General features: G+C 31.7%; 1 protein-coding gene across 2 annotated transcripts in view; it reads right to left on the reverse strand.

The window, feature by feature from the left end:
- ko (Stork-head domain-containing protein knockout) overlaps positions 1-26,993 on the reverse strand; it is a 375,904-nt gene that overhangs the window by 90,417 nt on the left and 258,494 nt on the right. For both annotated transcript variants that reach the window (XM_085195802.1, XM_085195801.1), the window contains exon 2: positions 16,705-16,860. In XM_085195802.1, coding sequence (XP_085051928.1) covers positions 16,705-16,836 — 132 coding nt within the window. In that variant the 5' untranslated portion in view covers positions 16,837-16,860. The remainder of the gene's footprint in view (positions 1-16,704; positions 16,861-26,993) is intronic.

The raw sequence follows: 26,993 nt of genomic DNA on the forward strand, positions 1-26,993 counted from the left end.
GTAACGTTAATAGTTTATTATTATACAAGTTTCGTTTTTATTCTGAAACTAGAATAAAAAATATATTATTATCTATTTGTTTCTATTTTTAAATCGAATGGGATCGAATCTACAACCAGTTACGTTTTAAAGACCTATTACTAAACTTCTTCTTTAATGTTCGTATAATGTACCCAGTAAATATGTTCTGTGAATGTACCTAAAACATAAAAGCAGATATAAAAAAGTACGTAACATAATATTTCAATCTGTTATTCATAAAAAATAATCGTTTGAACTATTCTCATGTCAATCAATTTTAAAATTCATAATTCAGTTCAACTACAACATTCGTCTTTGTAATATCGTGTTACTATAAATGTTATTGAACTTTAAGTGCTCTATTACATATCGAACTCTATCCTTGAGATATATAGTAGAAGACAAACCATTTTTAAGCCAATATATTCAAATTTCACTTCTTATTATTTCTCGTTCTGGCAAGACAAAGCCCGGCGTTAAGTTCCGCTAATTTTGAAAAATGAAGAAAGGACAGTCCTTCAATATAATTACTTTTGTTGTATATTAAATGAGTTGCGACACCTTACATATAGCATGTTATCAATTTACATTAAAATAAATATATGAATATTTTGTTTCTCCCTAGACTAAATTTGATATTCCATGCAAATGCTTCTATGAGGATCTGTTCACATGCAAAAGAATTAAGGCAGCGGATACTTGAAAACTACCTTTGAGGCCAAATACATTTCATTTGCAATCTACACGTCTATATAAAAACAAATTTAATAGTTATGACAAAATAAAGAAATCCAACAAATTGATGCACAAAGAAAGTTACAACTGAAAGTGAGTTTGGACAATGGAAAGTTCATCTTAATTCGATTTTTACTTTAATTTTCCCATATAATATTTGCAAGTAAATAATAATATGGTCATCAATCAGCCTTTCGGAATTTGCGTGCAGACTCCTACCGAGAAATTGTACTGGAATCGGTAAGATCCAAATCTTTACCAACATAAGAACTCTATAGTAATTTGAATAAGTGTTATAACAGAATGCTTACAACCGCTTTATAGGTCGTGACTTATTGTTCGATACAATTTAGAGAAAATATAATGTGAGTGGAGAGTGTAAGGTCGGTAATTGCTTGAAGTCATCTCGGACATTTGAACGGAACGTGGTAAAGTAATATCTGTCATTGATAGACAAAAACGTGTTTTATTGCGATTGAATTTGATATATTGTTTCAAAGTGCATCCGGTCGCGATATTCGCGTATTAAATCAATTTGAGGTGTTCGTTGCATTCTTTAGAAATAAGTGACCAAATTTTAGTTATTATATTTTGCATTCTTTGAGCATTTAGAATGTTGTCGCCATTACTTCTTATGTTTTTTTGTAAAAAAATAAAAATCCACATATGTACGTTATGATTTGGTTGAAACTGTGTCCTAACTAGGAAAAGCCTAGGATAGTTAGAACGCATACTTTTTTAGAAAATGTATAATATTTTAAATAAAAATATTTTTCTTTCTAAGTAACAATTTAAATAAAGCAAAGCGAAGAAATGAAAATATAAATTTAAATAAATATTTAATTTCCTCGAGTGGTAATCGAACCCACAATCAGAGGCCAGTTAAACCAACTAGAGGCCTTTAAAAAAGTTAGAATGCAGTTTAAAGACTGCAAAATATCTTAATAAAAATATACTCTATTCTTTTTCGCATTGTCGAACCACTATAATGCAACAGCTAAACCCTATCCATTGTTGTCATTGTCCTAAATATGGATATCGAAATCATACGTAAACATTTTTGATTCTAAACTGAAACGAGTAAGGAAATACAATTAAGACCGACCAGAGATAACTCGGTCGTGCCAAGGTTCAAAGGATCGAGATTACATTTAATAACTTCAATATGATTGCACAACCTCAAGAGTTCAGTTAGCTTTTTATAGCGCGTTACTTGGCTTGTAAAAATAAGTTACAAATTGAAGTTGTAAACGGATAATAAAAAGGATAGTTCGTAAATCAAATATGTATGTGTTAATAAAATTTTGAATTTAACGACATAAAAATCAAAATATCTCATCGTATATAAATATTTTGAAAATGATGGAAAGGTCAAATAACTGTAAATAAGGAGAATGCATTCACCTTGTGACCCCAAAGTTTTTAAAATAAACAATTATCACTACTTTTTAATTCATCTTCACGCTGTATCTCGCATATAGTAGGCAGAGGGAACCTTGTGACAAGACACTACTTTCCCCACACACCGTCCCGAGTGGCTGAACTCTATGCCAGGGTTTACAGTCAATGCTTATGCTACGACAACACTAGTTCCTTAATCAAATATTAAATAAACGAAAGCGACATAATATAATTCTCTCCTTAATTGTTCATCTTTGAACTTTATATTATGAAAAAGGCATTATTAAAATTGACCTTTTCCATAATAATGCTAGTCTAAGCACTTATTACGAACACGTAATGCTGGTAACACGTTACAGTACCAGACATCATACGTTCATATATATACGTATGTAACGTATATAACGGTATTCAAACAATAGAGAGGTTTTTTGCGATTTTACAAATTACCTCCTTGTACCGTTATTCTTGGTTTGTAACATTTTTATATGTGAACGATATGTTAATTTTGAATGTATGCGGGTTTGAGATCATTTTTATTTTATTTCCTTGTTACGGTAAGAATATTTTGTTTAAGTGCTTATGCTTAAATTTATTTGAGGTTATCGACTCACAGAGGGAGAGCGTCTGTTGTAAACACGATGGTTGTGCATTCGATCTCTACTAGGGGAAATTAATTATTTTTCCGCATTAGTACATTAGTAAACAAAGTGTAGTGTCAAGTTCTCCTACTCCACATGCATTATATCGAATTCAGCCAAAAATTAAGAAATAGAGCCTTCTTGCGTATCTTGCCATATGCGAGGAGCATGAAGCTGAAAAAAACATATTTTAATTTAACAACTACAAAATATACTTTGTTGTTATTGAAATTAACTTAATATTTTATAAAATACTAGCGGACGCGCGCAGCTTCGCTTGCTTATTTAAGGGTGAATTCTTATAAACCACGAAACATGTGGTCAATAAAATATTTTTAAGAGTCTAAATTTCAAATTTGATAAAAATCGGTGGCGATTTAAAGATTTTTCCATACAAACTTTCAACCCCTTGTTTGCACCCTTAGGGGATGAATTTTAGAAAACCATGTAACACATGTTCAATTAAATATTTTTAAGAGTCAAATTTCAAATTTTATACTAATCAGTGGCGTTTTAAAGATTTTGCCATACAAACTTTCAACCCCTTACTTACACCCTAAGGGGAAGAATTCTAGAAAACCATGAAACATGTGTTCAATTAAATACTTTTAAGAGTCTGAATTTCAAATTTTATAAAAATTGGTGCCGATTTAAAAAAAAGTCTATACAAAGTTTCAACCCCTTATTTGCACCCTTAGGGGGAGAATTCTAGAAAACGATGAAACACGTATTCAATTAAATACTTTCAAAAATCTAAATTTCAAATTTTATAAAAATCGGTGCCGATTTAAATTTTTTTCCATACAAACTTTGAACCCCTATTTCACCCCTTTAGGGTTAAAATTTTTCAAAATCCCTTCTTAGTGGATGTCCAGATTACGAAAGTAAACTTTTGTCCAAATTTAACGTTTCTACCTTCAGCGGTTACGGCTGTGCGCGCGTCTTACCTCAGTCAGTGAGGACAAGTCCTTTTATATATATAGATAATAAAATCTATATATTTCTTATACTACAAAACGGTTTTTACAAATAAACCAATTCGGAAATACTATAGAAGTAGATTGTATCTCGTCCCGGAAGTACTTATAGGTTCGTAAAAGCTGTAACGACAACTTCGTGAAATAACTTTATTTAATTTTTGCATGCACTTTGCATTTTTTACGACAAATATCTGAATTTAAAAATTTACGTCATCTTAGCTCAGCTGAGACCTGTCTCGTTGGAATGATTGGTAGATAACACTCGAACTCCTAATAATATTAATAAAGTTATAAAATTATGGATATTATAATAATTTATCGTTATTGAACGAAATAAGGAGTGGGTAACATTTTAAATGTAAGCTATTAGAGCTTATTAATTATGGATAGCTTAATTATGGATATTATAATAAATTAATAGGAATTGAACCTACATCCATCCACAGGCATAGTTCTTGTTCAGTATCATTTATAGTTAAGTTTATTGAGCTTATCTAAATTAATATAATAATATATTTTAAATTAATTAAGCTAAAAGATTTAACTTTGAAATCAGAATGATGATGATCATACCATTATAATATCAAAGTACCGTATTGGTATTATAAAACGCCATAGAACTAACATATGGACCGTTTATTTTGAGAGTGGTGTAAGTCCATTTCCTTTTGTTTCGAGAAAATTAAAGGTTAGTATATCGATGATTATGCAATTTCATTTACCGACTGATTTTCAGTTGTTCAAAACATGGGATTTTTTTGAGAAATTAAACACGGACTAGTTATATATAAAAAAATTACATTAAATTAAGCATGAATTACGTGATACCTCATTTTTCTCAAAAATGGACTTACACCACTTTCAAAATAAACGGTCCATATATTAATGATTCCATTCTGTTCCGTTAAGTTCCCATTAAGTTTAATTTTTATACGTTTTCTAAGACATCCATCATTTCTGTGAATTACTATTTAAAAATATAAAAATGTTATATAAATAGTAAGAATAAAAGAAGACATGCTTTAATAAATCGAAATCGAAGTAACTAAAGGAAGAAGTTTTGGAACACTCTTTTCCCTTTTTTTACAAATCAAATTACACGTAAAATTGGCGTCGAAAGTCGACAAAAGTTAGATTGCAGACACGAAGCTCCGGGGACTCCCTTCGCCTAATTTAACTTGGTGGAGGAGAATGTCAATTTTATTGCCAAACGTATAGGTAGAGGTATGAGGATAGACACGTAAAATATTTTAAACAAATGCAAAATAGAGTCTTAGTGGAAGCACGATGGTTGTGGTTTCGATTCCCACTCGGGGGAATAAATTATTTTATTCTCTCTAGCAACAAGACAAAATGTGGCATTAAGTTCTGTCACTCAACATGCAACATATTAAAAAAGTGGAGAACAGAGAGTCTTGGCAATAAGTTTCTTCCCTCCCATATGCAAAATGCAGCCAGAAGCTAATTGAAAATGTTATTTTGAAACATTACTACACAATATTATTTTCAGAAATAATATCAAGAAAGATCACGTTGAATTAAATTTATTATTGCTATTTCGAGACACTACTTTTCTTATTAAATTATCTATTTTGCAATAAAAATATAACAATAGTATAAATATTTTTCTTGCTTAATAATAGATTACGTTTTTGTTTACAAATTGATAATAAGAATTTTATAGCTAAATTAGCATGTAAAGTGATTGCTTAATAAGCTTTTTATTTCTATAAATATACTTTCCTTTATTGCGTTGAAACACCAGAATGTCACGCCTGTTTAAAATATAATAAATCGTATTTTCAATAATAAATCAACAATATTTATTCATAAAAAGTTTGCTAGTTGCTATTATAATTAATTTTTCTTAAAGCTTAAAGCCAACAGTATGTATACTATGTCCACCATCACAACAATTAAAATTTAAACATTATTTATTTATATTTTTTATTTTATTTCAACAACTTCCAGCTTCAGGCGTTACTGAAATTGCAAATAACATGATGACTTCACACTTTTTCCCCCCCACAGTATATCTAAGGAAAATTGTCTGCCTCGCGAAAAGATGAAAAATATCCAAACTAAACTATCTCAAAACGAACCAACCAGGCAAAAAAATATCATTTCATCAAAGAGTTTCTCTCATTCAGCGACATATAAATATGAACGATATAATCATATTACAAAGTCGGCGTTATAAAAACTTTAATTTATACCTGATATCCTATGGAGATTGCGGCACACGGAAGTTTGCTATTAAATAATTTCCCTATACAACCGCAATAGAGACTCATGTTACAGTCCACGGTGGACACTGTTACATACTCGTACAAACATAAAGGAATAGTTGTCCAACTAACCAAAGATATGATAGGTTCCCACGTGAGCTTACTGGGTGATTTTATTGTGGTCTGGAACTGGAATGTCTAGATTATTTAACAGAACTAATTGTGGATTTGTATTGTTTGTTTTAATATATGTAATTAATGTATGTATGTATGTATGTATGTATATAATAAAGCTATCGTAGAACAGTGAAACGGCGCCTGACTGTAAACGAAAGTTGTGAGTTCGATGCTCATCAGGTGAATGATAGATTTTCCTCGTTTCGCTATGATAACACAACTAAGGGTGACGTTGTATTATGGAATGTGTCTAAAATGAAGAAGTAAGTAGACAACGGAGTGTCTTAACACTAGGCTTGTTTACACATTCTTACAATACCTTAGCTCGACTTTGGTGTTACGGATGAAAGGTGTCTAGCTGTAGGCAATAGATTGTGAGCTTAAATTCCACTTAAGCTATAGTTTATAATATATACAAGTTCTATACCAGTACTCCTTATAGGGATAGAACCGACAAATTAGTAATACATACTCTTTTAGATTATAAATGCAATTGTAGAGCTGCTTTCTTATAAACAGTCATTAATAATACTTTAATTTTAAAGAAACTTTTCATTCATCAACAATAGAAATGACATAACATTTTGACATAAAAATATTCTATCAGTTATTATCTCCAAATACCTTTGTAATGTAACATATGAACTTTAAAAGATACACACAATGACGATATTAAATTGTACTGATTGGCTTTTTTCTGCTTGTAGTCATTTGTTGTCGACATCTCGTTAAACATCTTTTATACAAAGTACATATTATTTATTAATAAAAATGACGTAGGTCTTTAATAATGATATAATTAATTTAACAAAAAAATAACAATCACGTTTTACAGCGTGTATCTAAATCTATTAAATAATGGGACCTAAAAAGATGGTAACAGCAAAAAAATTACGGAATCAATCCATCTGCTCTGGTAAGCGAAAGCAGAGCTTTGAGTTCTGCCACTTAAGACATGTCTCGAGAAATTCGGGCGAAAATTGGAAAACGCAGTATCTTGAGACCTCTCTGTTAGCCTACAATGTTATGCATCCATCTCAAGTAAAATTTTATAAAGTTCTAAAGCTTAAAAATTATAAATCTTTTTAAAATTAACTTAATTAAATATATAAAACAATTGATCCATCTGTATATTTATTATTTTTCACTCAGTCACAAATCACGATCGCTTCAAGGAAAGCTTAGATATAAACCACTACTGGTTTTAACCTATTCTCCAATAGAAAGGGCTTATTTACGTAACGTATATTACGATTTCTATTATCGTATCAATAGAATTAAATTAAGTTAAAACGATAACGAGCTAAGTAATTGATGCGTAAATATTCTTAATTATACATATATGCATATTTATAGTAGATATTTAAGTAATACTTAATCTGCCAATAACAATTTATTTGATAAGTTTACTTAGGTAATTTACTTTAATGAAGATTTATTTGTAGAGTTTTGTTTTAAAAAGCTTTGAAAATAAACTAAATGTTATGAAATAAACTTATTTTTTTTCTAGCTTCACGCTCATATAAATTTCAAGACATTGCGTGTGGAGTGGCGGAACTTAATGCTGCATTTTGTCTTATTACCATAACACGAAGATAAAAATAGTTCATTACCCCGATTAGGAATCGCGTCTACAACCGTCGCGCTTACAGACACTGTGCCGCTGGGCTACGACGGTCTCCAAATCAATTCACCCTTAAAAAATGAAGTTAGGGGTTGAGTAGAATTGTAAAAATAATATCTATATATTTTATAATATTCTATGAACTGTATACCTTTGACATATTGAATAACATATGAAACTTACTTAAGAAAATTTCATTAAAATTCTGTTCATAATTTCACCAGTAACTCCATGTAATTAATCATTAGCACCGGTATTAGTGCTAATGATTAGTAAGTAAAATGTCTAACAGCACTCAGCATCAGTACACGTTTACAACAGTTATTAGAAAATCACATTTCACATACATTAAGTAGTACGTATGTATAATAAAATATTAACTTCCTGATGTTACTGCGTACGTATTGTCGTAAGAATCTTTGTGGCGGCTCTCAAGTAGACTTGTGGGGTCTAATTTACTTGTTTATAACTGTTGTAATACAGTCGTGCCTAATAATTCACTCAATTTTATTTTTTATTATTCGGTTCTCTACTTTCTGCTTTAAACCTTAACTTAGAAATTTTTCTCTATGGTGTGGAAATTTCTTTGTTGTGTAAATTGTCTCAACAACAGGCTCCCCTATTACAGTGTGACACTAGAAAAGCAACTAGTTACATCAAATGAATACATTTAACGACAAAAATTTTAACATAAACATACCACCAGACCAGCATTTGAAACCACCACCATCACATACAATCAACCACCACGGTACAAAACATCAAATTAGCAAAACAATAACAAACAACTAGCGACGCCTATCTTATTTGAGATTGGCATCATAAAGAAAGTAAGAGTTATATCCTCAAAGTTCCCAAGTTATCAATTAAAAATCTTTAACGAACTCGATTTATATGGGTAATCTAAAGCCCTTTACCATCTTCGCTCCGGGCTACGTACTAATGGTGATACGTACTCGTAGCTGTTAGCTTATATAATGTTATAGCGATGTCTGTGATTAATATCGAATGCATAACATAAATGCTGAAGTTAGTTTAAACGAATGGTTATTTTTTTAATAAAAATAATTAGGTTTACTTTCTTTAGTCATAGAATTATTTAAAATTTATCATTTTTAAACTGACTTACATAAACGGCGGTAAAATGAAAATATTAAATATTTATCCCGTCCCGTATGGGAACCGAACTTGTAACCGTTGCGTTCCTTGGGGTCTTGTGCGACGACGACTTTACTGAACATCAATATCATACATATATCCAGAAAGCTAAATAGCGAGAGTAATCTAAAGCATTCTCATAATATCTTTGTTAATTTACTTATAATAAATTATCTTATGTAACCACTTCATCTTCACACTTATCCAATTTCCATGGTTCTTACAGTTCTCACGTAGCTTACACCTGAGTTACTTTAAACTATGACAAATTAAATCCAACAGTACAATAACTTCGAAACCACTCGAACGTAGATTACGATCGCAATTTACAAAAGCTTTTATATCGAATAAAAGTTTACTAGAAAAACGAAAGGTTTTAGGCGGTCACGTGTGAAAAGATATACGATAACACAACTTTCAATTAATTTTAGATAATAGCATTATTGCACAGATTTTCCACATTGTTCGATAATCAGCTTTGATGAAGCGTTAAGGAAAACCATACTGTCTTATACAAACGACGAGCAATTCTTTATTATTTGCACACTTCTCTTTTTTATTTCAATTTGTATTACAATAAGTAATCAGTTAAATTTATTAAAAATTAGATATACTGCCTTTTTTCCATTAAATGTAATAGAAGTAAGAAGTTTTGTAAGCTATAAGCACTGATATTTTAGGATGCGGCATGAAAAATTGCCAAATTTCAATTAACCTTTTTATGAGACAGTTGGTGGAAGAACAAAGAAAATATTGTAGAACGGAAAGTAAACATTTCGGCAATACCGGAGTGGTACAAAAACACTACTTTAGTTCTTTTGTAGTTCTTTCAATAATAAACTAGTGGAGTAGACGATGACGGTTTATGTTGACCCTTTTAAGAATGCAATTTAAATGGATCAAAGAAATAGATATTGATCGTTTTAGCTGCAGTTCCTCTGGCACAGTGATAGCATGTGCATGCCTGCTGGCCCGTTACGTATTCCGTGTAGGTACAATGTATAAAATAAACATTAAATTGGAAAAAAACACTTTTTGTATTCACCTGTAAAACATTGCAAAAATATTTAAATAAACTAATAATATAATAATTATTGAACTAATTAGAATGAATTACACCTAAAGTAATTTTTAAGTAAAGCTTAATTGGCTTATAAATGGAATATTCCGATCAACAAACAATTACCTTGGAATATTATCATTGTTATATATAGACTACAGTTACGCCCACCAAGATGAAATTTACAAAAGTTTTTGTAAAACGTGATCACAATGCCTATTCATATAATAATTATATTATAATATAATTTTTCCAAGTTAATGTAGAACACTAACGCAATAGAGACACTCGACGAGGAAGTGGTCGACAGAATGTACCACTTACAGAAGCGTACACATCTCAGCATAACGTGTCAACCTCAAACGATCTTATATTTCCCTCTTATAGCAATACTAGACGCATGACCGAATTTACCTGTTTTCACTATATTCTTTTTTTTTTTCAAATGTATATTTCATATAACTAAATATATGACACCGTCGTAACTGTAAACACAACGGTTGTGCCTTCGATTCCCACTCGGAAGAGTGAGCTGTTTTTATTCTTTCGTTTTGGTAACAATATTAAGCACGGCACAATGTCTTACACTGAGTTCCGCCGTTCATCAAGCAATGTCTCAAAACTTGGTCGATGCGTGGATCAAGGAATGTCTGAACAGTAGTCGAAGAAATACTAATAGAAAAAATACTAAATGATATTTATCAAAGGAAACATGGTGTTAAATGACTAATGTTCCTATTTTCTGCTGAAAGAACAACTATTTACAAATATTGGAAATATATTATAATATTATCTGTTTCTACCATTACATAGTCCTTTAGATTGGTAAATTAGAGTGTTTTACATTTACAAGCGTAATTTTGTCAACTACATGTTATATCGAAAGCTTCACACTAAAAGTTACTGTAAGCACTAAAAGCTCTTGTGAAATTTATAAACCACGAGACAGTAACGTTTTAAGCTAATTCCTTGTCAGAACAAACATTGGTGTGAGACCGAGACCGCCGACCAATAAAACTGTTCTAAAACTATTTTATTACAGCGCTCTAATATAAAACCATTGGACAATCTCATCTAATCATAATAGAAACTTGATCCTTTCCTATTTTTGTTCACAAGTGTCCCGGATTCGTCTGCAGAGGAAATTACGGAGCGACACCCCAGGGTTTCCAGTTGTAAAGAAAATCTGAGATTTTTTCATATTTATAAAGTTTTAATTGAGATTTATGTTTCAATCAATGCCTATCTATAGAAATGAATGGATATTTATAATTTATATTAAAAAAATTAAATATAAAAAAACATAAGTCTTAAAGGCTTGCCAGTCGTGGGGCTGGGGCACATTTGTGTGACTGTAAATGGTTGTGGGTTCGATCCCGATTCAAGGAAATGAAATATTTATTTAAATGTATATTTTCAATTCTTCGCTCTGTTGTCAAGGCAAAGCGCGGCGTTGAGTTCCGCCACTCAACACCCAATACCTACAAAAATTGGGCGGTAAGTCGGGAACCGAATGTCTTAACATTAAATTCTCTCTGCCTACCCTGCTGTGTGCGGGTGTATCCCGTCGTGAAACTGATTTATTTTTTTTTTTTAAATTCCTATATCCACATTTAAATAAATCCAAGTAAAGTCTCCCAACCTGGTGTCTCTAGTCTCTACACAGCCAGATAAAATCTGTGAACAAACAAAAGCGACCGAGAGATCCATTGTTTGAACCAAATTGAAAATAACGATCCATTCAGTTTTGTTGTATTACTTTTGTATTCTTTCTACATAACACTTTTACATTAATACATTCGTTTTCATATTTCCGCTATATAGAGTGACATATATTTTTTGTATATACTTGTACTTATTTAACTACAAGTAATTTTTAAGTCGAAACAAACAGCGGTAAAAGAAGAAGGAGAACTGTATTTTTTTTTTCATTTTCTCCATTTGATAAGCAGATACGGCGGCGGGCGGAAAGAGAAGAGAAAGTGTTTTAACATTATATTCCTTTTGCCTATTCTGTATATAGGGTACAGCGTGAAGCTAAATGAAAAGATAATAAAAAGCGATATATAAAATAGCTTATCTGTACACGAATTACTTCAAAAATATACTACAAATATATATATAAACATCCCAGGATCTGAAGGAACTGAAGACTATGAATGAAGTATCTTTTTTATTATTTTTTCCTCTGTTTCAGGATAGGCAGACGAAGTTTGAGTCAGTGCTGAGACACTACGTTCTCTACTTTCCGCTTAATTTTCGAGCCATTGTCGTAAAGACGACGAATCATATTTAGTTGTTACGCTACATTATACCTATACGTATATATAAAAGGCCGTATTATTCCTGTTCAGCACAAAGTTTTACAATAAAGTCCATTTATTTTGAATGAAAAGATGACGCGCAACAACGTACGTATAAGATTTATTAGGGACCGAATGACCCGCGCTTACTTTCTAATACAGTAAAGTGCGGAGTATATTTAGCAAATATTCTTGTATTTTATTGTTTCATATTAAAATTTGCGAAAATTTATCACTAGAGTTATAAGAAATTTGTCACTATTATATATAGAACCAGAATCGAATTTAAGTTATTTACTGTAACGAGTTTATATTTTTATAAATTTAATAGAACATTGAATAAACGATTGCAGGCTCTTCAGGCGGTAATTTTCTTTTTGATTAAAAGAATATTGTCAGGAAAGCAATAAAAAAAGGAAATTATGGTATTTTCCCTATTAGTGAAATAACATACAAACAGCAAACCAAATTTATCAAAAAAAGTAAAAACAAACAAACGTTAAAAAACAAACTATCAAAGCATCACAACGCCGACGCGGTACGTTTAAACATTACGTTCGTGATCTCACGTAACGTGCGGGTTCAATTTTGTTGAGCTTCTGCAAATTTAATAGAGATAAATTACAATTTCTGCAATCACCTGTCCAACGTAACTGCTTTAAGTTATAATGTTATTTATATTTCTTTAATATATTTATGCAATAACTATTATATTGTCGTGTCTTTTTTCCCAATCTGTATCTTAAGCAAATAGGCCAGGCTGGAGCCAGTCTCGGCACACTGTAACCACGACTGGTTGTGAGTTCGATCACCATTTGAGGAAATAACATTTCATCGCTTTGGTGTCGAGGCAAAGCGCGGCGTCGTGTTCCGCCAGTCAACATGCAATGCCTCCAGAATTCGGCCGAAAATGAGGAACGGAATGTCTTAACACTAGGTTATCCTGCTGTGTGCAGGATACAGTATAAAACTGATGGTAAGGAAAACGAGCCAGCTGTCATTCTAGGAAAAAATTTAAATAGCTGAAAAGTAATATTTAATCGAAGACCACGCCGTAAAACGTATTTGTAAATATCATATCATATTTGTATATGTTTCAAACAAAACATATTTAAAACATAATTAAACGTCCCAGTGGGATTTGCCCCAAATGGGAACTGAACCCACAACCAATGCGTTTACTATGACACTTTTGTGCCACTGCGCCAAGACGGCTTCTACGAGGGGCATTCAAAAAGTAAGTTTCCCTATTTTTTGAATGATGTTAAAAACAATTTTTAAATTAAAAAACGCATATTTATTTATTATTTAAAACTTTAAACTATTTTTCTACATAGTCGCCTTCGACTTGGATACATTTTTTATGTCTGTATTGAAGTTTAAGCAAACCTTCCTTAAAAAAGACGTGTCCTGTTTTGCACACACTTTGCGGTAACCCAGTTTGTCTTTCAAGATTGTAAAGATTGAAGTTCGGCAAATCTCAATATCAGAAGGAATCAATACAAGAATATCATCAATAGTCAGTCGTCTGTCATCTTGAATGATTTTTTCAACAACATCGATAGCTTCGTCTGTAGTGGCTGTTTTTGACCGCCCCGTACGCTGTTCATCGTACGCCATCGTCACACATTTGCACATTCATACAGTTGTCACCGTAAACTTGCACTAATTTACTGTAAATATTGTTTCCATTTAGTCCTTTTACAGTAAAAAATCTAATAACTGCACGCAATTCAATATTGGACACGTTTTCCAATGGTACTTCCATTGTTATCAAGCTTAGACTGCTAAAAAAACTATTTTCGGTCATAAATATCGGTGCCGATCTTACCAGCAGACCCAGAACTGAAACTATGTTCAGTGTGAGCCCGCTACATGGTGCTCATTAAAAATGCCAGACCAGCGAAACTTACTTTTTGAATGCCCCTCGTATTAATCAAAATCCTAAAAAACATGCATATGATAATAAAGTTCTTACTTTTAATTAAGGTAGCCCAGATGTCAATACAACGGCGGCGGTAACTCCGTATGTGTGTCGACCTGCGTGCGGCACTTACATTTTCAAGCATTACGACTATACTATGGTTGTAAAGACGTTAAAAATATCACCCTAACACGCAATAACTAACCGAAATTATTGCATTTTTTCCGTGTATTATACAAGGGCTATAATATATTATATTATGATGTAATATTACACTAACGATGTTGTAAAAGTTCTTTTACAATATAACGCTACTAAATTAACATTATTTTTATTATTATGAGCTTCTCACATTTCAATAGAATATAAACAGTACATTTTCTTCAAATTGTTAATTGAATTTGCATAATTTTTTTAAATATTATTTAATTCTTCGTATGAAATTAAGGTGGACTGTAGTTAATTACATCTAATAATACTTCTGTAGTACTAAACGAGTATATGCTTTTTTAAAGATATCACATCTTAAATAGTTATCCCAAACCCACATCTAAATTAATTATTGAAACCACTTGATTGCGGTGAATGATGTAATGCAATGCAATTATGATGTACTATATAAATACAACTACCAGATAGCAAAGCTATATTTAAGATCTTTCAATAAGCTAATATAGTCTATTAAACGCCTTTTCGGTAACTAAATTTCAGAGGTGTTTTTGAAATGTAATTGTGATTTCAAATATGAAGAGTTACGTTCGCAATTAGGTAGTAAATTATAAACATCGACTGACAACAATTATTCCGGTCAAAAATAAAAAACATAATGTTGCCAGGCTTTACTTAATGTTTTTTTTATTGTACTACTAAAAAATGGAAACAACAAGAAGTCTTTATTTATCTATATATATAAAAGGAATTGTCCTCACTGACTGAGGTAAGACGCACGCACAGCCGTAACCGCTGTGCGTAGAAACGTGAATTTCGGAAAGATGTTTACTTTCGTAATCTGGACATCCACTAAGAAGGGATTTTGAAAAATTTTAACCCTAAAGGGGTGTAATAGGGGTAGAGAGTTTGTATGGAAAAAAAATTAAATCTGCATATGATTTTTATAAAATTTGAAATTTAGATTTTTAAAAGTATTTAATTGAACACGTGTTTCATCGTTTTCTGGAATTCTCCCCCTAAGGGTGCAAATAAGGGGTTGTAAGTTTGTATGGAAAAACTTTAAGTCGTCACCGATTTTTATAAAATTAAAAATTTAGACAAAAATATTTTATTGAACACGTGTTTCATGGTTTATTAGAATTCACCCCTTAGGGTCCAAATAAGCAGGCGAAGCTGCGCGCGCCCACTAGTCTAATAATAAAATTTAAGTTTTAACGTGAAGCTGCATGACGCGTATACGTCTAGACGTGGCATCTGTGGCTTTGCAATCTGTAGTAAGACGAATGATGAATGTGGTTTTAATCAGAATCTCTACAAATGCAGCTGCTATCTCAGACAGCCCTCAGTGATTGAGATATCATCCTAACTAGATAAAGGGGGGGTATCGTTTGTGGACAAGTAGGTATTCCTTTTAGAACGAAGACCTTCATTAAGTTGACTGTGCAGTAGAGTTTACCTTTTATTTCTATTTTTCTAATTTTATAATTTGATATCAGAAAATAATAACAATATTTGTTTAGATATAAGGAAATGGTTAATTGACTGCAACTGAAAGGCAAGCACATCCATCCAAAATTTTATAGCGAAAGATTTTTTTTGGAAAAGTAAACTAAAGCTCTAATATTTTCAGACCTTACAACGCAAAGTTAATTTAAGATATTGTATAATATAAGCTAATTATTATTTTAATTCTGATTAAAGTCTGACTAAATCTTTTAATATTATCTAACTTTCATTAGCATAATTAACAACCGATCTGTAAGTAATCAAAATAATGTACTCATACATATGTATATTTCTCAGTATAGAATAAACATTGATACTAACAGAGTAATTCCTCACGCATCGGAAAACGAAAGTGCAATAAAACAGTATAGAAATGAGTGGTTCATGTGTACTTTTTATGACTATGAGCACTCATAAAGTTTCGCTTCCCTTTCTTTCGCACGCACTCCAATAATCAAAGAACATAATTGTTAATTATCTCAAAAGATTTATGTTAAATTCTCTATTAAAATTATTAGTATTAAACTAAAAACTCGCCTGCTAATTCAACGATATTACTCTCCTTTTGACGTAGTTGGGTAAAACCATAAACCAATATATTTGATTACCATTATTTGCCCACAATGATGACCCGAATTAATATAAAAAAAAATACAATATATTATAAGTTCTAAAGCGAACTGTTCGAAATAAGTAGTTTGATTTTTTTTATTTTCATTCGCATTCCGCATTTTATAACATTAAAGACATCTTAAACTAAAAAAACACAACAAACCTGGAACAGTAGATAACCAGAGTCGTACATCCAGAAGTCATCTGGCGCGTTGCCCGGCTTGGTGAGATGGATCGCGAGGCAACGCTGCAAGATGAGCTGGCAGCGCTGCCCCCCCGCTCCGCGCCCACTCATGCCTTAGGCGGGCGGTGGCATGCTCTGGAACGAAAGTATATAGGTTAGAACCATTTATATAGTATTTTATAGTGAAAAAAAAGAAACATAGATGAGATGCAAGATGTAGATAAAAATGTCGTAGCTGTAGTTGAGCTAGCTCCTTATTCAGGGTAATAAAATGTAAAATTACAAATTTTTCATTATTTTATTAAAATGAAACTAAAAAAACTATGAAAAATAACATGCTTCAAGAATATATGTATGAATAAACATTTAATTAGGGGTGGTATTTTACTCCCCTAATAACTATTTAGTGCAGGTCGCTGATTCGGCTAACACGCGATAAAATCATATTAGAAAGATTGTATAATTTTATAGATTAGCATATTTGGTTGAAATACTCGCAATTATACAATAAATAAACATTCTAATGAAAATATGAGTTAAAATGACAAAACACAAGTATTTAATAGGACAGCACTGTAAATAACCAGTTAGTAAAGCACTAGTTCTCCAGTAACGACAAAATAATTGGACTATTTATATGAAAATACGCATAGATTTCGATCACACTTCAATATAATAATCTGATAATTTATACGATGTTGTAATAAAGCCTTAGTATAGGTATAATTCAGAGTTCTTGATACATGTTACGTATATTTTAAAGGATTAATAAGACAAAAACATTATACTCTACAATTTTATTTGTAGTCCAATTTTATTTAAAGCTTTTAAAAGATTTTTTAGAGAGAGAGACCTTAAATTCCTTTATCTTTTATCCTCTCTGCCTATTCCTAAGCCAAATTAAAAAAAAAAATACAGTCAAACAAACAGACAAACAGCCTATTTTATTACGAAGATTAGCACTAAAGTGCAATGATGAAAACTATATCACGAATAATTTATATTTATTCGCAAACAAGACGTGTAGCGTGACCACGCTTACGTAAGCACGGAGGTGGACGCGGGACTTATCCCATTTGTCATTGCATTATAGGGACACCTGAATCAATAAAGTGTATGGCCACTATTTATATCACATCTCAGACTTTAGAGGATTGTGTAACACTTGCGACAGTGCGAGCCGCATTCTCGACCGGTTGCGGGGAAATATGGCGATTTGGCTGATTTGCGAGAAAAGACACTTATTTAAATGGATTAGGAATCTCGTGTAAATTAATAATAGTAATAGGTTCTTTATCAAATTCACGTTTATTTTTTTTAATTTATACTGTGAGAAAAAAGAAAATATATTCAGAGATGTATGTTAGATTAGGTTCATATTAATATTTCTAATAAATATTTCATTCTCCCGAGTAAATAATTTCGTACACTAATATTAATATTTTCATTTTCTCGCTCTCCCAATAAGGTAAAGCGCGGCGTTGAGTTCCACCATCCAACACTCAATGCCTTGAAAATTCCGTGGAAAGTGGGGATCAGATTGTCTTAACTCTGGGTTCCCTTGGCCTACCCTGCTACATATGCGGGGTACACTAAAAATATGTACATAAAATAATATACAGTATTTATATTGTATATTATTCAATTCAGTCACATTTTTAAAAAAAATTGAGCATTTCAACACTCAACAGAACAAGCATACGTTAAACAGAAAAGCCTTGTAACTAAAAGACAACGTTTTACGTAAATACCTTGTGTACACCATGAAATGCTAAACAAATAAGTTTTTAACAGGTAAAGCCCTTGACATGATGGTTTTAGACCAAGGCGGTAAGCTAATAACCATACCGTGTCCTTTCACGCAATACTTCGTCAGTTATACTGTTTACACAGCGATCTCCAAAGACGGCGTAAATTTCAATTGTACTAAAAATATTATTATATAAAATCGTGTTTTTTTTTCTAATAATATAAAATAATTAATTTAATTGAACATATACATTTTTGAAAAATACCGAAAAAGTATATTATAAATAAGATATAATACCAAGCAAAAAGATCCATCTTAATCATACCATATTTTGTTAAATTAACAGGTAACAAGTTCATATCTGTGTTGAGCAACACGCGGTAATTGGATTAATAACTTCCGTCAACAGCCGAGTTAATAACTTGTCGACAAGATACCGCGCGAAATATGGTAAAAGGTTTGGAAAACCAACCTCTAAGTGAGCAAATATACTATGAATTAGGATACCACTACTTAACGCTTAGTTAAACATAATCGATTATATAACACTCAATATAAATACAGACTTTGCTTGAGAAACATTTTCTTTCTTTTGGCTGTATAATGAGAACAATGAAAGATTGAAGTGGCATGCCACTTCATCATGGCATCATGGCATACTGCTCAGTCGATAAATGAAAAAAAAAACTAAGTAGCATCAGAATTTGGCAAGTATTTAAACGCCTGCTATTGATAGAAGTCATATTTAAAACATTTTCGTTTTTCAATCCAAAATTGCTAAAATAGACGAAAGTAGACTCTATTCACACGGCATAATCATAATTAAAAGCTTTTTTTTAATATCATTTCTCCATTGCGAAAATAACCGTTAAATTAAGCTTTTCTGATACAATAATCATGCAAATCCGTATTACATATATGAACACTGAACAAAATAAAAATTGGAAGTGGAATAAAGTATAATACCATAATTAAATCACATAATAAAGCTATAAGGATATCAACGTGACAAATGGAACCTAATATAATACAATTATAAACTAATTTCTAATTGACAAACACTTATTAGCCTTTTACAGCACTTGAGCCATTATTTACTACAAACAAGGAAATAATAGAATACATTAATTTCTCCCTACAACGAATACGGTACTCAAAGACACTAAGCTTCATAGCGGAAGTGGTATAATTATATAAAGCGACATAATTTCAGCGTCTCAGTAACGGTTCTTAGACAACGCATTACCATAATCGGAAATTTTACCTTACTTTGCATCCCTTTGATATATTTTTTTTTAGTGCGAAAATTAACTTTAAATTAATAATAGTAGAATCTATTTTCTAATGAGTTAAACATAAGTAAGTTAAAAGGCAAACGCTCACGTTATGGACACTACAAGTTAACAGCCAGTACAATGCTGTCTGAATCATGTTGCACAACGTTTTGTTGATTTATTCTTCTCCGCGTCGTGAAGAGATTTTGCTTTAAGTACTGTACAAATATACGTTTATTAACAAATTGTTTATATTACAGCACAGGGGCACTAGCGTGTGACTGCACAGCGACAGGTTGTGGATTCGATGCTGACTTGGAATGAAAGATTAATAATAAACAGCTATACTCTGTATCAGTGGCGGAACTTAACGCCGCGATTTTTGTCTCAACACCAACGCGAACAAATTAAAATATTAAACAACAAATATTTTGAGGGAACCATTAGCACCAGAATATAATAATTTTTTTATTCTGGTGCTAATGGTTCCCTCAACAAAGCAATGCCTCCAGAACTCGGCAAAAAGTGGGAAATGGACGGTTTTAATGGGTTTTAACACTAGGTTCCCAGGTTCCCTCTTCTTACCCTCCTATATATGTGGGATATATCGTAAAGCTAAAATAAAATATTTCATTGGTGCAAATTGAGAGCAGAAATGGATTATTCCATTACTGGGATAAGTAATGAGCCGTAACCGTCGACGGCTAAATGTATTCTGCAACATTCTTAGCAAGAAACGTTTACATTTCAAATAATAATTGTTGTTTATGATTAAAATCTTGTTTATTGTGTTAGTAGAATAATTTAGCTAGAAATTATTAATAAATAAGCAGACTGGAAAGCGAGGTGAAGCCATGAACAGCATACCAAGTGGTGTCAGGTTAAAAGTGTAAGGACCCCCGACGAGATTTATAATAATTACGACTTCTGAAGTTGCGAAATATCTAGAAGATAACGTAAGTTTAAAACTTTATCTACTTACCATTCATTTTCAATGCGCTTTCTACCCATCTTATAGAATATTCAGAAATATTGATAGTATGGAAATTACAAATATTTCCATAATACCTTATATTTTTTCATACCATCTCACATCTCAAACTTTACGTAATTATTATTTTCTTATTAACACATAGAATAGATTTTTTGATCGCACAAAACATCTAATGAGGCCAGTTGTGGCTCAGGAGCATAAGCATTCTTTAAACGCGACAGTTTGTAGGTTCGATTCCTATTCAATAATGTGATATTTAATATTTTCTTTTCTTCGCTCTGGTTTTGAGAATTTGGCGAAAAACATAGTGTCTTAACACTAGGTTCCATCAGCCTGCCAGCTTTAAAGGAATAAAACTGATAACAAGTCGATAACAACCTTGTGTATTTACTATGGGCAAAAACGTGTTCCGTACAATAGAATTCCATATTCAGCATTCCTGAAATCACATGAATTAAATGAATACTAATCCAAGGTTTTGCTCCAACACGGAATAAAGCGGCCGATACGAACCAATTATAAAATCAACAATCGCAAATTTATTTATTATTGTATAGGAATGTTGGATTCTATTTAAATGGTCTACGCTCGCTTCCTGATGTTATTAAATAGCTACTGGAAAACAATTGGAGTTGTCACGTTGTTATGGGGGGTTAAACGATTTGACCTATGATAAGCTTAAGATAATCTGAAATGGTTTAAGATATATAAAATAAATAGACGAAAAGAGCACAAAATGTTGCCATTCGAAAAATTTACCGAGATTTAAAGTGATATATTCGTAGATGATATCGACGAAATATATATGCGAATAAACAAATATTAGAAATTAATGTAACACATTGAAATAGTTACAGGTTCGATCTCCGCTCGGGGCAATGAATTATATTTATTATCCCGCATTGACAGAAAGAAGACAAATTGCAGTCTTGAGTTCCAGTCCTCAAGACGCCATGTTGTTAATTGTGGCGGATAGCGGAGAACGTAGTGTCTTAAATCTTTTCTGTCAATTTTAGGTCTTTTTCTCTCTCTCATGCTTTGAGATATAAATGCTTGGTTTTTTAAACAAATATTTGCTTACTAATATTGTTAGATATTAAATATTTTCACACTAAAGGTACGCTGCAATGATAAACGACATCTAAATGTTCCGCGGAAAGGACGATAGATCAATTGAGCTCATTTTTCATCGCACGACCCGAGACGTAGTGAAAACGTCATTTTTCATTTCAGTTTAAAAAGGAGATTTTTCACATTTTAAAAATTATATTATGTTCTATCGTAACTTAAATATCTTTATAGCATAACTACTCCTTACCCAGTGATTAATCTAAATTAAATCTAGTTATATTCTCGCAATATGTCGTATCGTCAAAATTGCTTAGGTATACTTATGGAAAATGAGGCAATCAGCTTTTATATTCAAGAAAATCTATTAAAATGTTTTAATAATTAGGGTCTCATTATCGAATAAACAGAAATGATTCATACAGGAACAGCTTGGCCAGCACCTACGACACTCATCACAGAATAATTCTAAATCCACGAAAAATAGACCTAGCAACCTAGCAACCTAGCATAACCTAGCAACGAAGATGCATATTAGTAGATATAATAAAAAACCATAGAGCTATAGACATGTCCGTTTCTATACTAGAACTATATATAAACGAATCGTATTTTCGGCATCGCGTGTCCAGGTCACAAATTGCAGTACTCCATTTTAAGAATTAAGGCCGTGGCACACCACCACCACGGAGCTGTCTATTGACAGTCATTATAACGGCATCACCTATTCTGGTTGTGTAACCATTGCGAATAATGTTTTTACATCACCGATTGTATGGTCCCCTCGTTACGTTCAGGAAACCTATTAGGTGTTAGAAAATTGTTGACTTTTAGGAAGCGGTAGGCGTGCTGCGCTTAGTAAATGCTGATCTGAATTTCAAATATTATTAATATTTTTTTAGAAAACATGTAAAATTGTACTTCGATCGCTAAGCTATTCGTTCTTATCAAGCCTCTTCGTCATTTTACTATTCTTGTTGTTTATTTAAGTTATTAGCATCTCTATCTTTGTAGAAATATTTTTAGAAATTTTCGCTACCCATAAATAACTGCATAGCATAAATATTTAGGAAACGGCCACTTGTCGAAGTACCTATACTAATTTAAATTTAAGTAAGTAAATAGTTCAAAAAGTTTATATATGGGCAATATGGGTCTACAGCTCTAGAATTTTTATTTATAAATTTGTTTAAATATTTTCATTTATCCTACTAATTTATTGATATTTAAAAATGTAAATAACTTCAAGTTAAAATACCTTGGACTTGTCGACTCATCATTGTCTTGTAAATGCAACCGATTTAAACAAAAAAATAACCTTACCTATTTGCATAACACTATTATATTACGTATCCACAGATAAAACTAAAACGTGTAAAATCCATCGGCAACCACTATTAAAAGATAATTAACAAAAGAAAACATGGCTCGCGAGCAGTTTTCTTATTTTCGTTTCTACATTATAAATATACAATAAAGTTAATGTGCCTGGTTACCTAGTTTCTAGACACGATCGAACTTTCATCACTTTTTGCATCGTTCATACCATAAAGATGTTCGAAGAAAGTAATCGCGCGGGAAAGCCTGGTTGTAAGAGGCCTAAGTTTTACCGACACGTGTAAACATAGGTTAGTAATGCAATTTATTTATGAACGACATCTTGTACCGCCTTATTGAGCATTTGGTATAGATAAGAAATATTATAAAGGTAAGTATTGAGAAAACTGTTGAGGCTGTCATGGCGCAGTGGGATATCGTTTGATTGTAAGGTGACAGCTGTGGTGGACCCACTCGAAAGAATAATTTAGTTACTATTCCTCGCTCTAGGAAGATGAAGGGCGGCGTTAAGTTCCACCACTCAACAAGCAATATCACAAAAATTCGGCCGTGCGTGGGGAACAAAGTTTCTTAAATCCAAATCTGCCAACTAAAAATGGCACTTATAGACTTCAGCTCCACACAATGGTTGCGGTTCTAATTGTTGAATATTTATATTTCTCCGCTCAGGTTAGATAAAACGTCTCTTAATTTGTGTAAAGTGGAGAACCGGCTGATTTGGCACAAAATGTTCTCCATCTAAACCGTAACAGGTAGGATGTTTAAAAGGATTTTTTCAATCTATCGTCGTCCACTGCTCTACATGTCTCCCTCATAGAGTGCCAATCCTGCCGGTCCTGGGCATCTCAGATCCATACCAGCCACATGACGACATCCTTTAAAAATGAATTATCTATATATGTATAATTTTGTAAAAAAAAAGCTATATTAAGAACAAATTTCCAAAAAATCTCATTTCCTACAAAAGATTAACGCCAAATGAAGCACAAGTAACTTAATATTGGTTTACCTACCATATGGAAAAAAATACATAATAAATTGCCATAAACCTGATCAAAACACTTAAATAATAAGTAACAAGAGATTTCAAATACCATATACGATACATAAATAATTGAACTTGACATTAAGTGCGGCAGTGTACGGAAACGTCGGTTACGCAGGCTTTGGAGATTAGCGCGTAGCCTGTGCGTGCTGGTAGTAATTATATTGCAGCCTTTTGTATTACAAAGAAAAATATATTTTCTAAATTAAATGTGATTATGTAAAATATTATATAAATATAATAACAAAAAAATTTAATGAAAAAAATAAATATAGCATTTTTTTTAAATAAGGGGGCAACTTTCATTATTAAAAAAAAAACTTATAAATATTTTTTTATATTTCAAAATAGGAAGTCACTGAACTTGCATAAATATATATAAGTAACGTATCTATGTCAGAAACAGTTACATTTAATTCACCGGCGTCTACAGAATGCTAAATAAGTTATTATGATAACATTGTCCATATATGCTCCAGTTGATCGTTTGCATATCCGTTGTGAGTTATATAAAGAAAGTGTTATTTCCTACTTGTTATGACAGAAAAGATAATCGTTTTTTGTTGTCGCTGACCTATTGCATTTATACTTAAAAATAGAGCTAATGCTAGTGACCTAAATTTATATACAAAAGTGCAATATATAATTATCTAATAATAATAACTGAATAAATATTTAGATAATAAGAAAACAGGAATCCGAAGTGACTAAATGGGACCGGAGTGTCATAGCACTAAGTTTGCAGTTTCCCTCTGCCCTGCTATGTGCGGCATACAGGGGTACCCTGGGTACGGTATGGGTTAGGTACGTTGCTCCAAATATATTTTACGATAAAAATGCATTGCAACTTTAATATGTTTATGACAAGACAATTTCTACATTCGTTATATAAACTATACCTATATACTCTATAAAATGACAAAACAAGGCCCTAAAGAACTAAACTATAAAATGTTTGCAATAAAGAAACTTTAATATTCAAATATAAATAAACAAGTCACATCTTATAGGGCAATTCACAGTCACTGGCTTACCATTTAACTTAAATTAGTCATATTACCTTCTTTGCCAAACAATTGCTGTTACAATATCACGATGTCATAGTAAATTTAACTTAATCGTTTGAAACTTGGCTCGATTTCTTTTAGAATAACGAAATTACAACACTTATTATGGGCAATCTTGTCCACTGGGTAATTGGCTGTATTAAATTCTGCATTTAATTTTTTTACTTTTTCTCAACTTTACGCTGTATCTCTTAGCGGAGTAGTTAAAACGAACCTAGTGTCAATACACTCATTTCTTTTCTTTCCTTCTTAATCGGAGACGTGGCACGTTTATGAAACATAATTAGACGCTATAGCGGCGTCGATATGCACTTTTCACTTACAAATATTTATGATTTCGGTTTATAACAAAATTATCTTTATGTTTAATTTGGTGATCTCTGATGGTATATTCCTAAGACCAATATGGCGAACTCTCAAAAATGGCGGACATCGAATTCTTTATGCACCCCATGATGGGCATATCAAATAAAAAAGCTTTTGATATCGTATAGCGCAAATAGAAAAAAGGAATATTTAAACTTAATTAACCTCGAGCACTGCACAAGCTTTAAAGCATTTAGCGTTGCTTTGGCACGACGAAAAAAATATTTCATTTTATTTTTTTTATTTGATTTTTAATTTGTTATGGGTGACAAAAATGTCAAAGACAACGAGAAGTTTGTATATTAAATTATCTATGTAACTATTATTATAAGTAAGTTAAGTATCTAAATATGATAAATAAATTAATTTTTAACAAAAACAAAAACCGACTTCTAACAACGAACTAAAAAGTGTAAAATAATTATATAAAGATTTTATAATTTTGAAGTCGGTGCCAAGTAAAACAAACAGGCTTAGTAATTAGATATTGTAGTAAAGGTGTTGTAGCATTAGTTTGACACCGACTTCAAAATTATAAAATCTTTATATAATTATTTTACACTTTTTAGTTCGTTGTTAGAAGTCGGTTTTTGTTTTTGTTAAAAATTAATTTATTTTACGATTTTTAGTGATGAGTAGATCTTAAAATGATGCTTCTTGAACGAGTGGTGATGGTGGTGGTAGTGGTTGTCAACGAGTGGTTGTGATTGTTCTATGTAAAACTTCATTTAATTAGCTATTATTTTTGTGCAAAGTTACATTTTAGTATATTGACAAGAACAAACATAAAAAGTATTCGGGTGAATTCGGAATCTCCCTTTTTTGAAGTTGGTTGAAAATGAGAATATCCTATTTTTTGAGATTGGTTGAAAAGAAATGCAACGATCAGGAATCTCACTTCTGACATCAATTTAAAAAGTTTTTGCTTGTAACTATTACAGTATAATCATTTTTTTTCAAACTTTCTCAATTTTCACCGGATTCCATAAACGGAACCTAACCAAACTTTCACCAAATTATCCTTGAAGTGTATCCTTTCAAATAAAAAAAGAATCATCAAAATCGGTTAGCGCGACATTGAGTTATTCGGCTATTTGTCGCGCACATACCTAATGCAAATTTAAGACTTATGTGATTTTCTCATAGTTACCATTGTCAGACATGGACCAAAAAAAAATGGGACCATTCGGGAAGCTTCACCTTTCAAATAAAAAAAAAATTTTCAAAATCGGTCCACCCAGTCAAAAGTTATGAGGTAACAAACATAAAAAAAAAAAAAAAAAAAAAAAAAAAAAAAAAAAAAAAAAATACAGTCGAATTGATAACCTCCTTTTCTTACAGAAGTCGGTTAAAAAATATTGTATAT

Source organism: Heliconius melpomene, chromosome 13 (assembly GCF_056956725.1).
Source record: "Heliconius melpomene rosina isolate 202511_hmr_F chromosome 13, ASM5695672v1, whole genome shotgun sequence".
NCBI classification, from domain to species: domain Eukaryota; kingdom Metazoa; phylum Arthropoda; class Insecta; order Lepidoptera; family Nymphalidae; genus Heliconius; species Heliconius melpomene.